We start from the raw sequence: 17794 nt of genomic DNA on the forward strand, positions 1-17794 counted from the left end.
GTTCTTGATTGGTAAAGGGGTTAAGGGGTATGGAGAGAAAGCGGGAGAATAGGGTTGGAAAAAAGTCAGCCATGATTCAATGGCGGAGCAGACTCGGTGGGTCGAATGGCCTAATTCTGCTCCTATATCTTATGGCCTTATCGTCTTAATCCATCATGACTGTGCCTGTCAAGAAAGAACTACCCAGCCTCATGACAGTTGCCAACATTATGTCTGCAGCCCTGCAATTCGTGGCCCACCACGTATACATTCAACAATACTTTAGCTACGATAAACCCGGTTCCATATGATTTTTTACTTATAATTTAACACCCAAGAGGGCCACATCTGCAGTAAGTGCTTGAGGCTAGAGGAACTTCGGCTCAGAGTTGATGAGCTGGAGTCGCAGCTACAAACACTGCGCAGCAGAAGGGAGGGAGACAATCATGTAGACACAGTCCATCAGGAGGCAGTCACCACCCTTAGAGCAGGTACATCTGAGGTTCAGGATGCAGATAGAATGGTGACTGTCAGGGGAGGGAAGAGGAGGAAGAAGGTAGGCAGGCAGACGGAGCAGGGAACCCCGGAGGCTGCTCCTCTCAGTAACAGGTTTTCCGCCTTGGAGGATGTCGAGGGGGATGACCGGCAGGGGCCTAGCTGCAGTAACCAGGTCTCTTGCACTGGGACTGGTACTGCTGCTCAGAAAGGAAGGGTGGGAAAAAGACATGCGTTATTGATAGGGGACTCGATGGTCAGGGAAACATATAGGAGGTTCTGTGGCAGTGAGCACGAATCCCGGATGGTATGTTGCCTCCCAGGTGCCAGGGTCCGGGATGTCACTGATCGCGTCCACAGGATTCTTGATCGTGAGGGAGATCAGCCAGAAGTTGTGGTCCATGTTGGCATCAACGACATAGGTAGGAAGGGGATGAGGTCCTGAAGAGCGAGTTCAGGGAGCTAGGCAGAAGACTGAGGAACAGGACCTCAAGGGTAGCAATCTCGGGATTGCGGCCGGTGCCACGCGATAGTGAAGGCAGGAACAGGAGGAGGTGGCAGATAAATGCGTGGCTGAGAAGTTGGTGCAGGAGTGAGGGTTTTAGATTTCTGGATCATTGGGATCTCTTCTCGGGAAGGTGGGACCTGTACAGAGAGGACGGGTTACACCCGAACCAGAAGGGGACCAATATCCTTGCGGCTAGCTTTGCTAGGGTGGTTCGGGAGGGTTTAAACTAGTTTGTGAGGGGGAAGGGAACCGGAGGAGTAAGTCAGAGGAAGAAGGGGATGGGTAAAAGTTAGATCAAACAGGTAGAGGGTCTTTGGGGAAGGAGAAGCAGAATACAGGCTGTAAAAGTATCGCCACCCCTCCTCCTCTTTGCTCCCCTTCCCTATCCCTCTTAAGACACCGAAAACCACGAATATTCAATATCCACTGCTGCCCTGACATCAGCCAAGTCTCGGTAATAGCCACAATATCATAGTCCCCCATACTTATCCAAGCCCTCAGTTCATCCCCCTTATTCCTGACCTTTCTTGCATTTAAGTAAACACACTTCAGTCCATCTACATTACACACTTCAGTCCATCTACCGTGGCTGACGTCAGGGCAGGAGTGGATATCGAATATTCGTGATTTTCAGTGTTTTAAGAGGGATAGGGAAGGGGGGAGAAGAGGAGGAGGGTGGCGATACTGGTCAGGGACACTGTTACGGCTGCGGAAAGGATGGATGTTGCAGAAGGATCATCTCTAGAGTCCATATGGGTGGGAGTAAGGAACAAGAAAGGAGCAGTTACTCTACTAGCAGTATTCTATAGGCCCCCTGGTAGCAGTAGAGATATAGAGGAGCAGATTGGCAGGCAGTGTTTGGAGACAAGCAAAAATAACAGGGTTGTTATCATGGGAGACTTCAACTTCCCAAATATAGACTGGAACCTGCTTAGTGCCAAGGGTTTAGATGGGACGGAATTTGTTAAATGTGTCCAGGAGGGATTCCTGATGCAGTATGTCGACAGGCCGACTAGAGGGAATGCCATGTTAGATCTAGTTTTAGGAAATGAACCGGGACAGGTGAAGGATCTATTGGAGGGTGAGCATTTGGGGGACAGTGACCATTGCTCCATAACCTTTAAAATTGTCATGGACAGGGACAGGTGCAGAGAGGACAAGAAGATATTTAATTGGGCAAGGGTGAACTATGAGGCTATAAGGAGAGAACTTGGGAGTGTAGATTGGGATGCTCTTTTTGAAGGGAAAAGTACTATGGAGATGTAGTCGATGTTCAGGGATCTTATGCAGGATGTTAGGGATAAATATGTCCCGGTGAGGCAGACAAGGAATGGCAGTGTGAAGGAACCGTGGGTGACGAGAGAAGTTGAACGACTAGTTAGGGAGAAGAAGGCAGCATACATAAGGTATAAGCAGCAAGGTTCAGACAGGGCCTGTGAGTAATATAGAGTAGCGAGGAAGGAATTTAAGAAAGGACTGAGGAGAGCTGGAAGGGGAAATCAAAAGGCGTTGGCTAGTAGGGTTAAGGAAAATCCCAAGGCCTCCTTTACGTACGTATGTGAAGGGTAGGAGGATGGCTAGGGTAAAGGTAGGTCCGATTAAAAAAGGTGTGAGAACGTGCCTGGAGGCGGCGGAAGTGGGAGAAGTTCTCAATGAAGTCTTCTCTTCGGTATTCACCAAGGAGAGGGGTCTTGATGATGCGGAAAGGAGTGCTGGTAAGGGTAATGTTCTCTAGGTTGTAGACATCAAGAGAGAGGATATGTTGAAGTTGTTAAATAATATCAAGACAGATAAATCTCCGGGGCCTGACGGGATATTCCCCAGGCTGCTTAGAGAGGCGAGGGAGGAGATTGTTGAACAGCTGGTAAGGATCTTTGAGTCCTCGTTGTCCACGAGGATGGTGCCAGAGGATTGGAGGGTGGCGAATGTTGTACCCTTGTTCAAAAAAGGTAGTAGGGATAGTCCAGGGAATTACAGACAGGTGAGTCCCACGTCTGTGGTGGATAAGCTGTTAGAAAAGGATTCTAAGGGATAGGCTCTATGAACACCTAGAGAATCATGGACTGATTAGGGACAGCCAGCATTGCTTTGTGAAGGGAAGATCTTGCCTCACAAACCTGATAGAGTTCTTTGAGGAGGTGACGAGGAAGATTGACGAGGGTAGTGCGATGGATGTGGTCTATATGGATTTTAGCAAGGCGTTTGATAAGGTTGCTCATGGTAGGCTTCTTCAGAAGGTCAGAGTCCAAGGGATCCAGGGAAGCTTGGCTGTGTGGATTAGGAATTGGCTTGCCTGTAGAAAGCAGAGGGTTGTGGTGGAGGGAGTGCCCTCGGATTGGAGGGCAGTGACTAGTGGTGTCCCGCAGGGATCTGTTCTGGGACCTCTACTTTTTGTGATATTTATAGATGACTTAGATGAGGGGGTGGAAGGCTGGGTTAGTAAGTTTGCGGATGACACTAAGATCGGCGGTGTTGTGGATAGTGTGGAGGGCTGTCGAAGCTTGCAGAGGGTTATTGATAGGATGCAGAACTGGGCTGACAAGTGGCAGATGGAGTTCAATCCAGAGAAGTGTAAGGTGGTACACTTTGGAAGGACAAACTCCAGGGCAGAGTACAAGGTAAATGGCAAGGTACTTGGCAGTGTAGAGGAGCAGAGGGATCTGGGGGTTCATAGTCACAGTTCACTGAAAGTTGCTTCACAGGTGGATAGAGCAGTTAAGAAGGCCTATGGGATGTTAGCCTTCACAAGTCGTGGGATTCAGTTGAAGAGCCGCGAAGTGATGATGTAGCTTTACAAAACTCTAGTTAGACCGCACTTAGAGTATTGTGTTCAGTTCTGGTCTCCGCATTATAGGAAGGATGTGGAGGCTTTGGAGAGGGTGCAGAGGAGATTTACCAGGATGCTGCCTGGATTAGAGCGTGTGGAATATGAGGAGAGGCTTAAGGTGCTAGGGCTTTATTCACTGGAAAGGAGGAGGATGAGAGGAGACATGATAGAGGTATATAAAATATTGAGAGGAATAGATAGAGTAGACAGTCAGCGCCTCCTTCCCAGGGCACCCATGCTCAAGACAAGAGGGCATGGCTTTAAGGTTATGGGTGGTAGGTTCAGGGGAGATGTCAGGGGGAGGTTTTTCACCCAGAGAGTGGTAGGTGCATGGAATTCCCTGCCTGGGGTGGTGGTGGAGGCAGATACATTGGACAGGTTCAAGAGTTTGTTGAATAGGCATATGGAGGAATGTGAGATAGAGGGATATGCGGGAGGAAAGGGTTAGATAGTGTGAGGGTGGTTTGATGGACGGCACAACATGGTGGGCCGAAGGGCCTGTTTTGTGCTGTTACGGTTCTATGGTTCTATCAATCGCATGGCGCTGTAGCTCATGACGATACAGGAGTTGAGTATGACAAATACTTTCTTCATTCATCTTGATTAAAATATTAGTGGTTCTGTCAATGTCAAGCTATCGGCTTTAATACGTGTTAAAATTGTGGAAAGCAAATGAATAAAGCTTACATAATCCCACACAGTGTGGGTGTAGACTTTAACTCTTAAATTAGTATGCGTGATGCTGATGTAATGGTCAGAAAATTGCATATTATTGGGAAGGATAATTACATTCTTCGTCAGACACTGGTTTTGAAGATTGTCAATAAAAAAAGAACTGAATGAAGAGGTTTGACTTATGAATTGCAGACATAAGATTTGATGCCACAACGCACAGTCTATAGGGAATTGTTCATGACATTTTGAGCATATTTGGAGATACAGCCATTCCGAAAGGGATTTCAGCACATGTATGTGGATTTAAATGAGGCATTTGATGATGAATTTCTAATCTAGCTGAGGTTTCTGGTGGTGACGGATTTGCAGTCAACAAGAACATTCATAATTGAGGCCTGTAAGTAACAAAAACAGAGATGAGCATTTCTCGGACTTGTGAGGGAGATGAAAGGTGAGTTTATGAATGTATATGTAGTGGTCATTGTGATGTAGAAAGGTCTGAATGGACACTCTGTTACAGTTCAGAGAGATGGCTGAAACTGCAGGCTCTCAGTTCAACTTGAAGACGGAGAGATATGGAATCATTTTGTGGTGTATAGATTTTGAAGTGCACTAACTGGTCTTCTGAGTCCTAAAGGAGAAAGTGTTGGCTCATCCATTCCTTGATCCGGAAAGGTGTGGAACAATGCAGAGCTAATTCAACATCAGTACTGCTCTTTTGTACACAAATTTATGTCTTTCGATTATAATGTAAAGTGCAGCACTTGGGCAAGGAATGGAAGGACTCAGTTCCTTGAGAGCTTCCAAAGAAATGTGGTGGTAGATATTGCTGAGATGTTATTACTATTATCATATATGTCAAAAAGTAGTCAGACGAAGACCTTCCATGCATTTGAGCAGTAGAGGAGAGGACTTGTCCATTGATAAAATTTATTGACAGCAAGTAATTATGATCCACGGTCATGACCACATATAATGTCATTTCAGACGCTAATAATGGTTATTTCAGTGCTGCAGCTAGAGTTGAAAATTCTCTGCAAAGATTCAAATGCAGTCTCCAAAAACACGGGGATGGGTTTAGAAAGAGACAGTAAATTCACGATGACTAGTTTGAGACGGAGCTTAAAGTGCGTGGCGCTTTGCAAGGGCGGGCAGTAAAGTTTGGGTTTATGAGAACTGGAGTGCCTGTAATTTCCGGCTTACAATAATGTCACCAGTGGAGTGACTGTCACAATGCCACAACACAAGTAAAATGATGTACCTCGTTGTTGATTAGCAGTATTTGAATATAACTGTGAATTAAGCAAACACCTGACAGATGAATTTTAAATTCTTCACGAAACCAAAATGAATCAGATTTACGTAAATCGTGTAACTGCTGGTGATTGAATGCCCTAATTATTCAACTCCATTCTTATGGATCGTGCGATTACCAGGATGATGGTGTGTGCTGTTTCTATTCTTGCAATGTTGATTTCGAAAATTTAAATTCAAATATAAATCATAGCTACTAAATAGTTGTGAAACAAATATTTCCCAGAAGCGAACGATCAACCAGAAAAGCACATTCCATGAGAGGGGGTCGAAACAGACAGTAAGTCGGAAGTTCATGATCAATGTCTGACCACAAGCACATAGAACAGGGTTTATGATAGAAACGTTGGAGCAAGAACGTGAATGCAGATCCAAAACAGAGTGTGTGAGAAAACGATCCAATTTTTGGCTACGAAAATCTCAATGAGACTATCAGAAAATGAAAAGAAATCCATCTTTTATAACTAACCAGGGAACATATAGAATAAATGAATTGAATTTTCAAGCCGAAATTATTACAATGGAGGAGAATAAACCAGAAAGGCTCTGAGAAAATGGAAGAACCTAATTCGTCTCCATCCTTTTGATAATATTGCACTGTACACTCAGCGACCTTATCGATATGATGAAGCACCATGCGGCTGATAAAAAGAAATTCAAGGGTTTCAACACGGTATCTATGCTACGCCAGGTTCTACGGTCATCTGTGCACTGGACCTCGCTGTTTCTAAGCTGGGGTTAATTCAGATGAAGGGTCAATGATCTGAAATATCAACACGGTAGTTTTCTCCATAAACGCTGTCTGGGTTGCTGGTGATTATTAGAATCATATTTATTATTACTGACAGATGGCGTGAAAGTTCTTGTTTGGCGGCATTTTCTTCTCTGTTTTCTGTTTTCAGTTCAAAGTCCATGAGTCCACCAGCACAGTCCCATGGTCAGCGATCAGCTGGGTGGAAGAGGGTGGCACAAGAACTCCTCTCTGCTTCGTCACAGATCAAGGTGGACTATTGACCTTCAGCAAACCGGCGGAATGGTTGCATCAGAGCACAGGAAAATCACAGTCAGGAACAGATCAACTGTTCCAGAGGGCCTCCTCACATCATCATGGATAAAAAATTATTATGTCCCCTAACTACCCTCGCTAACCCCACAATCCCACGTACACCCACGACTACAGATATCCAATATTCACAAAAGACAAGAAATTAAATTAGTAAAGACAACAAACAATACGTTTTTTTTCTTCCGCATGGTGTTTTTTGCTTTATTTCACACATGGAGTCTTGTGTTCCAGTTTCGCTAGGTTAGCCCGTCATATTTGGCTGTACGAAAATTAAAATTAAACGTCAGATACTAGAAATCCAAAGTAAAAACAGAAAGTGTTGTAGACACCACAACTCAAGGAGCATCTGTGGAAGGAGAAACAGAGTTTACGTTTCAGGTCCAACAACATCCATCAGAATGTTCTGATGAATGATCTCGGAATTCAAGTATCAGCAATGCTCCTTCCTCTTCCACAGATGCTGCCTGACCTGCTGGGTGTTTCCAGAATTTTCCGTGTTTATGCTTAGGTGCACCTTTACATCTCCGGGCAAGCCCTTCTGCACTCCACAAGGAACCGGGGTTGATCTTCTGGCTTGACTGTATTTGTAGAATGAGGGATATGGTCACCTTGAGGAAATTCCGCAACGGAATTTCCATTTGTCTCTTTTACCTTGTTTAATCTAAGCTCTTGTGCTGGCCAGTACTCGCTGCCACAGTCCCCTCTCTCTCTCAGTGTCTCCTGCAGACAGAAAAGTTGTGATTGACCACATTTCTCTTGGTGTAGTGTTCTATTTGTTCTCTCTCGGTCTCCACCCTATTGCAGGCATTTCTTTTTTTTCTCTCCATCCCCCCTATTCTCTGTAATTGAAAACATCTACATTTTCTGATGAAGGTGCATTGAAATAAAATATTAACAGTTATTCGGAAAGCCGTCAGAACTGCTCAGCATTTTCTGTCGTGATTAAATCTTTATCAGCAACATGAAATTTGTAATTCTTTGGAGACTGCGGCTCTTAAAATTTTGAAAAAGGATCCTTCAAAAATATCTGGATGCCATTTTAGTTTATGTGTTTCCCCACTGATTTTACTTTAATTGCTGGGCAGAATAATTGAGCATTTTGCTTTGAGGTCTCCGCAGATCATCAGACAGCTGCCTAAACTTATACCTGTTGGCAGATTGTTATGCCCTTTGCAGAAGTACTAACGTTGAAGAAGCGAGAGTCCCGGGTCGGGCGTGTGTTGTGAAAGGTGGACATTCAACAGAGACATATTTGAAACGCCATTCACGAAGCTCAGTCTTGAACTAGTTCCCCGTCATTAATCTGAAGCAGGAAGTGCTGCGCCCGATGAACCTGGAGCAGAATCCAAAGGGACATCACTCAGCATTACACGGGGGAATGCCTCTCGTATCTTGGGCCAGGTTCAACCTTCCATAGCATTCGGGACACCATTGATTGCAGGGTGAAGGGAAAAGATGATTGTAGAAAGTGAAAGATACAGTAAGTTGTTTAAACATGTGACACACACAGAAATAAGTTTGTACAATTTAATTGCCATTACAAGGAACTAACCAAGGTTGGCAATTAAATATTCCCAGACACTTAATGATCAGAAAAGATAGGCAAAATGGGAAAGGAAGTGGGTCACCCTTGATAATAAAGAATGAGTTACAGGCAGAGGAGAGGAAGGATATTGGTATAGAAAGTCAAGAAGTGTGGGACGAGCTAACAAAAAACAAGTAAAGGACAGAAAACATTGAGAGTTGTAAATAGACCCCCTAAAGGGTAGAGGTAGTGAAGGGCTCAATAAAAGAAGGAAATTAGAAGTGCATTTAACAAGGGTAATACAGCAATCACAGGGGTCTTTAATCTTCATGGAGACCAGGCAAACCAAATGAGCAGCAGTATTGTAGGGCATGAACACGGTGTGTATAAAAGATGGTTTTCTAGATCATTATGGCAGATGGAGTTCAACCCAGAGAAGTGTTAAGTGGTACATTTCGGAAGATCGAATGTGAAGGCAGAATACAAGGTTAGTGGTAGGACTCTCAGCGGTGTGGAGGAACAGAGGGACCTTGGGGTCCATGTCCATAGATCCCTCAAGGTTGTTGCGCAGGTCAAAAGGATTGTTAGGAAGGCGTATGGTGTGTTGGCCTTCATTAGATGGGGTAATGATTTCAAGAGCCGTGAGGTAATGTTGCAGCTCAATAGAACTCTGGTTAGACCACAGTTGGAGTATTGTATTCAGTTCTGGTCGCCTCATTATAGGAAGGATGGAAGGAAGCTTTAGAGAGGGTGCAGAGGAGATTTACCAGGATGCTGCCTGGATTATCGAGCATGCCGTATGAGGATAGGTTGTATTTAGGCCTTTTCTCTTTGGGGAGAAGGTGGATGAGAGGTGACATGACAGAGGTGTACAAGATGATAAGAGACATAGATCGAGTGGACAGTCAGAGACTTTTTTTCCCCAGGGTGAAAATGGCTAACATGAGGGGGCATAATTTTTAGGTGATTAGAGAAAGGTATTAGGGGATGTCAGAGGTAAGTTTTCTACACAAAGTGTGACGGGTGCGTGGAACGCACTGCCGGCAGAGGTTCTGGCGGCAGATACGTTAGGGACATTTAAGAGACTCTTAGATAGCCACATGAATGATAGAAAAGTGGAGGGCTATGTCGGAGAGAAGAGTTAGAAAGATAATAGAATAGAATAAAATGTCGGCACAACATCGTGGGCCGAAGGGCCTGTACTGTGCTGTAATTTTCTGCGTTCTATGTTCTATAGTTTATTTTGATTTCTTATTTAATTGTTTATGTGTTTACCTGTTTCAGTGACAATTTTATTTTCAAACGTTTATTTTAATTTTTTGATAATATACTCTAATTTCAATATATTTTAACGATATCCCAATATCTGAGTAGTTCTTTAAATGGTGAGAGAATGGGTAATGTTGTCGTTTAAAGGTAATTGGGTATCCTATAGCATCAGGCCACTATGAATGCAAATGGTATTTTGGCCTTTGTGACAAGGGGATTTGTATCCAAGAATGGTGACTTCTTGCCACATTAAAAGCCTTGGTGAAATGTGCTTTAAGAAGGTGCACTTGCAATAGAGGGGATTCAACAGATATTTACTAGACTGGTTCCAGCGACAGTGTATTCGCCAAATGAGAAGAGACTGAATAGCCTGGCCCCGATTTTTTCCAGAATTCACAAGGATGAGGGGCGATCTCATTGACATTTAAAATTCTAACAGATTTTAACAGGCTGAATGGAGGGAGGATACTTTCCAAGCTGAGTAGTCCACAACCATGGCTCCAGTGTAAGATTAAGGGGTAGCCGTTGAGGACTGACGTGAGAAGAAATCAGGGCGTTTAGGTGGGATTCTCACACAGCGTCGTTCAGTCATAATCCAACAGAAGGTAGCTCCGCACTACTGGCTCCTCTGTCAAACAAATATACTAAATGTCCAGTTGTTGGTGTTATTCTCTACCCTTTGGAGGCTCAGACATTGAATTCATGCAATGCAGAAAACGATGGATTTCTGAATATTCAAGCAGAAGGCAGGAACATGACGTTGAGGTAGGATATCAGTCACATCTTGATGAATGGCTGAAGAAGTTAGAAGGGCCAAATGCCCTTTACCTCTTCCCATTTTCATGGTTAAAAAATGATAAAAGCAGAGTCATGTAACCAGCTGTCAAAGGATGTCAAGACCATTTCAGGATGAAGCTTCCCTACTGCGCCGCCTGAGGTCTTGACATCCAGACAATGCTGCTGGACTCTGGGTTGCGAGGACATAAAACTAGGTCCTTCACATCTAATCTGAGCAAGTGCGGGAATCGGGTAGAAAGGGAGCAGTTCTGGGAGGGGAATCCAGGACAGCACAAACTGGCCCGTGTTGCTAACCCATCCAATTTTAAGAACTTGTTGGAAACTATAGGCTGCCAGCGGGGATTATGTTGACTTCCGATTCCCGGTAATAAGCGCATGGAAATAGCAGCAGATATCTCACCTCTGGATTTTTGACGTCTTTCTCTGATGTGCAATGAGTATAAATTCTAACTGTATTTTTCTACTCCCATTAACGTACTCCCATTCACTTCTGACTCTCCCTGGGCAGTGTCACGGGAAGCTGAATGCAGGTGTAAGCAAAGCCTTGTACCTTTAATGCACCCGTGCTTTATGTCAGCAAAAGCAGCGATAGGAATGTAGAGCACAGAGTAGCCATTATCACAGGGAGCCGAACAGGCTCGAATTGTCCCTATTTCTATATCCCTACAATTTAATCACACATCCGTGTCAGGTTTGTTCTGTTAATAGTGACAGTAGAAATCGCCTTTAAACTCGAACGCCTGTAGCTGCAGTTTCTTGTACTGCGGCATCTCCAACACCACCCAACATATTCTATCTAATTTTATAACTTCTAACTGCGTGTCTGCTTCTCGAATGACTGGCGGTCTTAGTGAATAGAATAAAGATTGACCGTAAAAGGTAGGGATCATAATCCCAATGCATTTAGGAATCTGCACATGACCTCTCTCTCTCTGGCTATGCTCAACTGCTCACACAGGAAATATTCAGCGGTTGGCAAATGAATATTGTTTTATTTCATTTAAACAAATAATTGTGCGTCACAAAGTGAAAGATTCTTTTGCCATAATGTAAATATATTTAAAGCTCTACTCTCGGAAAGCCACTTGCAAATACAAATAAAGCAATCGTGAATAACTCATAAATAACAGCGCACACATAGCCAGCCGGCTCCCTTTTACGCGCAGCCTGATCTCTGGATGCTTCGCTTCAGCTGAGACCCGAGAGACTCGTGTGTAACCCCGCAAGTGTACGCTTCGTGGGAGTTCCACTCGGGGGAGGTCAGGGTCAGGTAACTGCTCAGGCTGTAGGTCTGGTCGCTGTCAAGGACGGCTCGAGTTGTCTGGACACCAGTCTTCACGACATTGCCGTCCATGCTCCAGGAAACCTCCACCGAGCTCGGGGAAAAATTATTGACTAAACACACCAAAGTCGCCATCTTTCCTTCAGTAATCTGCTTGGACGCGGGTGCAAGAAGGGAAACCGAAGGAATGGACAAATTTCCAACTGGAATGAAAAATAATTGCACATATTAAAAGAAATGTACATACTAACATCCGATCAGTGAATCAATCGTATGTTAATAATGTAATGCTCAGTAACTTGACCCGCGGCCTCTCAAATGGCAAGTCGTGGGTTCAAGTCCCACACCGAAGACTTGAGTGAAGAATGTGGACTAACACTGTACTACTGTACTGAATGCGTCCTGAGCTGTTAGAGATGCGGTCCCTGAGATGCTTGTTGGCATTAGGCAGGTCCAGTGACTGGAAACGACCCGTGGGCGTTATTTTCAAGAGGAGCAGGGGAGCTTACCTTGGTGTTCTGGACAATATTTATAACTCGAAAACATCACAAAATCAATTATGTAGGTACATTGCAATTACTGAGACTTTGCGGTACCAGAAATGACTGGGCAATTCCAAGTACAACTCCAATACTTCTGCGTCCCTAAACGGTCTTCCATTATCTTCAGCACATCATCGTGACGTAACGTGAAATTAATACCATTTTTGAATCAAATAACCAAACATTTCCCTGTCAATTGGAGATATCTCGATGGATCCCTGTTTCTTATTTTCACACGCAGTCCATTGCTTCTATTTCTGTTGCTTCTTATGTCGTCTCTCTGTGCAGAGGATGACTCGCTTCAAGCCCAGATGTCTGAGCGTGATTTGTTTTCACGTGGGTTACCCGTTGCACAGCAGCTCCAACGCGGTCATGACAAAGAGATGTCTTGATCCAAATGCATGAATGTATAAGAGGTCTGGAGACCGCCGTACTGCATAGGTTTCAACGCACAGACCAGGCTACCTGAGAAAACTCGGTGCGCGTACTCGCACACCCACCCGCTTGCGCGCGCACATACACGCGCATTCACTCTTCTTCATTCTCCCTCCTTCAGTTCCCTCCCTACCCCAACAACTTAAGTGGAGATACGATGAAGGCAGGACAGGTGTGGCTCTCAATCGCCCTCTGCTGTGCATTCCTGAGTTCAGAGCCACCAATGTAGCAAATGATATGTAAATGCATTTATCAGTCCATGGCAATAAGTTCCCCGTGATAAGCCCGGGCCATTCATTGAAGTTATAGAATTATACAGTACGGAAACAAACTCTTCGGCTCAATTCGCAATTGCCGACTAAGGTGTCTTCCTGAGTTTGACCCATTTACCTGCACTTGGTCCATATCCCTTTGAACCTTTCCTATCCATGTACTGCACATGTCCAAATATCTCTGAAACGTCATAGTTGTATCCACGTCTACCCACTTCTTTTGACAACTCCTTCCATATATCCACCACCTCTACGTGAAAAACCTGCACTCAGGACCCCTTTATTTTACCCTCTCACCGTAAACCTATGACCACTAGTTTTAGGCACCGCGAACACGGGAAATAGACTTTGACCATTCACATTATCTATCAGTATCTATACCCGTCAGGATTTATAAACTTCTATAAAGTCACCTCTCAGCCTCCTTGCTTCCAGGAAAAACAAGCCCAGCCTATCCAGTCCTTCTTTATAACTCAAGCTGTCCATTCCATGTGGTCAACCACCGCCGTGCCCTCGTCAATCCTTTCGGTCACCTCTTCAAAAGAACCTCATTTAAATTCGTGAGACGTGATTTCCCACACATAAGTACGACTTTTCCTAATCCGTTTATGCTTTTCCAAATGTAGATAGATCCTTTCTCGCAGATTCCCCTGCAGTAACGTTACGCTCACCGGCCTGTAGTTCCCTCACATGTTCTTGCAGCTCTTATTAAATAAAGGCACACCATCAGCCATTCTCCAGTCTTCCAATACCTCATCTGCGGCTGACAAAGGTACAAAAGTCTCTGCCAGGGCCCCAGCAATTTCTTCCCATGTTACCACACGTCCTGGGATATAGTGGGTGACGCCCCAGGGATTTATACACCTTTATGCCCCTCAAAACCACTAACATGTCATTTTTCATAATATCAATATGTTTCGGGACATCACTGTTCTCGTCCCGGATTCCCCTACCTTCAGTGACTTCTCCACCGTAATACAGACGCCAAGTATTTGTTTAAGTCCTCGTCCATCTCCCATGACTCCACACGTGGACGACCACACATCCCTAAGGGGACCTATTCTCTCCCTAATTGCCCTTTTGCGCATAACTGTACTTAGAGAATCTCTTAAGATTCTCTTTTACTTTATTTGCCAAGGACATCTCATGCCCCCTCTTTCCCTACTGATTTCTTTACTAAATGGACTCCAACATTCATTATACTCCTAAATGGTTTCGTTTGATTCTAGCTGTCTCTAGCTGACATATACCTCCTTTTACCGGACCAGAGGCTCAATATCCCTCCGTCATCTAGTTTTCCCTATCCTACATGCCTTTCTCTTCATTCCAGCAGGACTATGTTTGCCCTGAACTGTCTGTCGCTCACGTTCAAAAGCTTCCTACTGGCCAAACTTCATTTTACCTGTTAACAGCTTCTTCCAATCAACCTGAGAGAGTTCCTATCAAATGCCATCAAAATTAGTCTTGCCCAAATTTAGGACTTCAACTTGTGGACCAGTCCTATGGCTTTTCATAACCTTTTTTAAAACTATTAGAATTATGGTGACTGGCCCCAAAGTGCTCCTTCCGCCGTTTACCCAGCCTCATTTCCCAGGAGGGGATCAATTCTGATGCTGGAGAATAATCATGGGAGCACTTTTCTTAAGTTCTATATTTAGGTTTAGGGTACAGTGCCAAACTACTAGTGTAGTCAAACTGCAGAATTTCTATCACTTGTTGAGGACTGATACCCACTGACGGGACAGTTAACAAGAAGCTTTTCTCTGCGGCTAACCCGTGCTGTCCCGGTCCTGTCAGTGTTTATCGCGATAGTCTAAAGGAAATTAGCTCCATTTTTAACTCATCATGCCCTTATCCTTGGAGCGTTTGAAAGGAGATTATAAAGGTTCATTTTGCGAATCTGTGAGATATCTGCTGCAAGCGTTTAATGGAAGAAAGTAAAAGGAACTTCACTCTGTATCTTGCTCGTGCACCAACTTCTTCCCTTTCCCATGAAACATTCACAGAAAAGTACCTCAAGGATCAAATACAAAATAAATCTCCCTCCACACAGCTCTGTCATATACTCTCAGGTCAGAAACAGCACGGTTTAGATACGGGGGAAAAAAACCTCAAAATTGCGGCATCCAACTCTTTAGAAACACATTGAGATTATATGAAGCATAGCGAGGAAGTGCCAACAATATAACCCCCATGCAACGGCCATGTCTCCAAATAATAATAGCCGATACCAACTAACTTGCCGTTTCAAGATAACTGGAGGATGATTGTTACAAACATAAATTGGTTTAAAGTAAATGATTAAATTATCTTGCATGCTATTCTGATAAATGTTACTGTATGTACAAATAGAATTCGAATCATATAAGTTATTCAGAGTTTGCAGGGTTTGTGACAACCATCCCGCAGAAATCTATGGTGAGGGGAGGGAAAACTCCGCGGAAACTGAATCAGTTTAGTATTTATCATCCAAATACATGTTCGAAGACTTGCGAGTTTTGGTTAAAACCCATTTTGTGACAGTTTTTCTATCAGCGCTCAAGGATAAAATGTATGTACTGCTTTCAAACTAATTTCATCTGGTCTCATGTTAATGTAAATATATCTGGACATAAGCTACAAACAATAAATCTTAGCAGAGTCTTATGTTTGCAAACAACGAACAAGTGCCGGCGAGAGATTATTCGGAAAGTGTTCTGCTTCTTTCCCATCCATGTAATAAGTTCATTGATGTTTTTTCTTACATTACAATCTGTTGCAAGGAGGAGACAAAGTTCTAGCGCGAAACGGAACCGTTTCCAAACTAATGTTTTGAATATTGAGTTATTTAGGAATATTTGGGAAGTTTCTGATTATCGGATTGCAATTCCTCGCCCTACAGGAATTGATACAGACTCCGATATCCCAGTATCGCTCCCCTGTTCGAACTGTCCCTTTCTATTTCGTTGTGTCAATCATCCTCTCTCTTTATGCCCCCGAAAATGATGCAACTTTAAACAGTTTGGTCTAATTTCCCTTGAGGAATAAAGGAAACCCCAAAAAATGGGACAACAGCACTCACAATTTAAATATTTGCTCTAAAATTCCTATCCCTGCTAATAGCTCCACATATCCCTAACTTATATGTTTTGACTATTATTGAGACGTGAGACTTATTCTCGCTGTTCACTACCTCTGCTTCAAGGTTGAAACTAATCATTAAATAAATCTTATTTCTAGAATGCCTGCGTGATTCATATAAACCACAGTTTGAATTTTGAGTATAAACTTCGCGTATCAGGTACGCCATTGTTGTACCAATAACCGAATTGACTCCATGAATTTTAGATGCATAAAATAATAAAGAAATTCAACTGCACAAAATAAAGTAAATGCTACTTACCAGTTACAGTCAGCTTGGTGCCTCCGCCGAAGTGAAACTCGGAGGACTGCTCCCAACCACAGTAGTAATCGGCGTCATCCTCGGATTGAACATTACTGATTGTTAAATACGCAGCGTTGCTTGACGACCTTCCAGAGAATCTATCGGGAATCCCAGTACCCTTTCTATCACGATTTAGATCATGATAGAGGAGAAATCGGGGAGCACTGTCGGGTTTCTGCTGATACCATCCTATGTCAGTGTTTCCCAAACTAGCGCCAGACACGCTGCAGCTGATCTTAATTGTTCCTCCTGGCTGAACGGACAGGGATCGCTGTTGCGTTAATGTGATCTCCGCGTTTGAACCTAGAAATATAAACCAGTATTAGATGGTGGGCTTCATGTGATTAATTATCTGCATCACAAAATGCTCTAATATTCAAACAGCATTTATTAGAGACTTACAGACTGCGCAAATTATCAGCGTTGCGATGACACCCACCCACCCGAACATCGTGAATTCGGATGGGATCAGAAAGGGCACGGTTTGCAGCCAGAAGATACTGTTGACCAGCTCTCCCTGCCTTATCAATGCTACGAATGGGGGCATGTGATCATGTTCTCCAGATCTATGCAAATTAACGCTGATGATACGACCCCTAATTGAGCAGCTGTGTTCACATGACTTCCCAACTGGAGATGGCAACACTGAATAATAAATCGACAAAGATGTTGCACGCTACACGTGGAATTATTGAGAAGTAACTTAAAATGGCATCTATAGTAGCATAGACAATGTCACTGTACTAATCAATTCATTGCCTAAATGTTTTATATTTCCTTTTATACATGTCAGATGTGGTAAGCCTCAATCAGCAAATCAATCAGCCTATTAACTTTGCAACCTCTTCGACATTCTTCACTGTAGGGACCCATCCACTAGATTCAGCTATCTCTAACGTGCAACGTTACAATCAGCTGGCTTTTAATGAAGAACTCAAATATGTTTGAAGGTTGCAGTTGGTTTGAGATGTCTCCACGCGGCACACGTAGGCGAGAAAGTAGGAGGCTAGATCTAAAGTATACGACTTGCTGAAAATATTTTCTTCAATACTGACATGTTCAACGTGAGAAATCAAATATATTGATCCTGAAGTTATTACCGTTTTCAATATTGCAAAGCACTTACTCAGCTTTGACTTTTTTACACCACTTGCGATTTGAACGTACATGGAATTGAAAGGATTCGCATTAAAATGGAGAATAGATGCGTATATGGAAGATTAAAGTTTCACGCAAATGAAAGGCAAGTGTTTCATTTGTGTAACAAAAATGTGGAGACACGACGTCAGCCTAGCGACATAATTACGGCTGGGGAAATATTTACACATTTTGAAGGTAGCTTGATCAGTTGAAGAAGTTGATTTGCGAGGTAGGGGATTCAGT

The 17794-nt window shown here is 43.6% G+C and overlaps 1 protein-coding gene across 1 annotated transcript; it reads right to left on the bottom strand.

The window, feature by feature from the left end:
* Positions 1–11442: 11442 nt before the first annotated feature.
* On the bottom strand, positions 11443–16902 carry LOC127579655 (immunoglobulin lambda-1 light chain-like). Its single transcript, XM_052032584.1, has 3 exons — positions 16814–16902; positions 16370–16714; positions 11443–11941 (listed from the first exon to the last, which is right to left on the bottom strand). The coding sequence occupies exons 1-3, from the start codon at positions 16860–16862 to the stop codon at positions 11613–11615; spliced, it is 723 nt and encodes a 240-aa protein (XP_051888544.1). The 5' UTR covers positions 16863–16902; the 3' UTR covers positions 11443–11612.
* Between the last annotated feature and the right edge of the window lie 892 nt (positions 16903–17794).

Source organism: Pristis pectinata, chromosome 17 (genome assembly GCF_009764475.1).
Source record: "Pristis pectinata isolate sPriPec2 chromosome 17, sPriPec2.1.pri, whole genome shotgun sequence".
Lineage (NCBI taxonomy): Eukaryota > Metazoa > Chordata > Chondrichthyes > Rhinopristiformes > Pristidae > Pristis > Pristis pectinata.

Bases quoted from the DNA above. Each gene is read 5' to 3' on its own strand.
- LOC127579655 (XM_052032584.1), bottom strand. From the start codon at position 16,862: ATGTTCGGGTGGGTGGGTGTCATCGCAACGCTGATAATTTGCGCAGTC. The intron at 16,715-16,813 runs GTAAGTCTCTAA...TTATATTTCTAG, and splicing joins GCTGATAATTTGCGCAGTCT to GTTCAAACGCGGAGATCACA. The intron at 11,942-16,369 runs GTAAGTAGCATT...TTTTCATTCCAG, and splicing joins CACCAAGCTGACTGTAACTG to TTGGAAATTTGTCCATTCCT.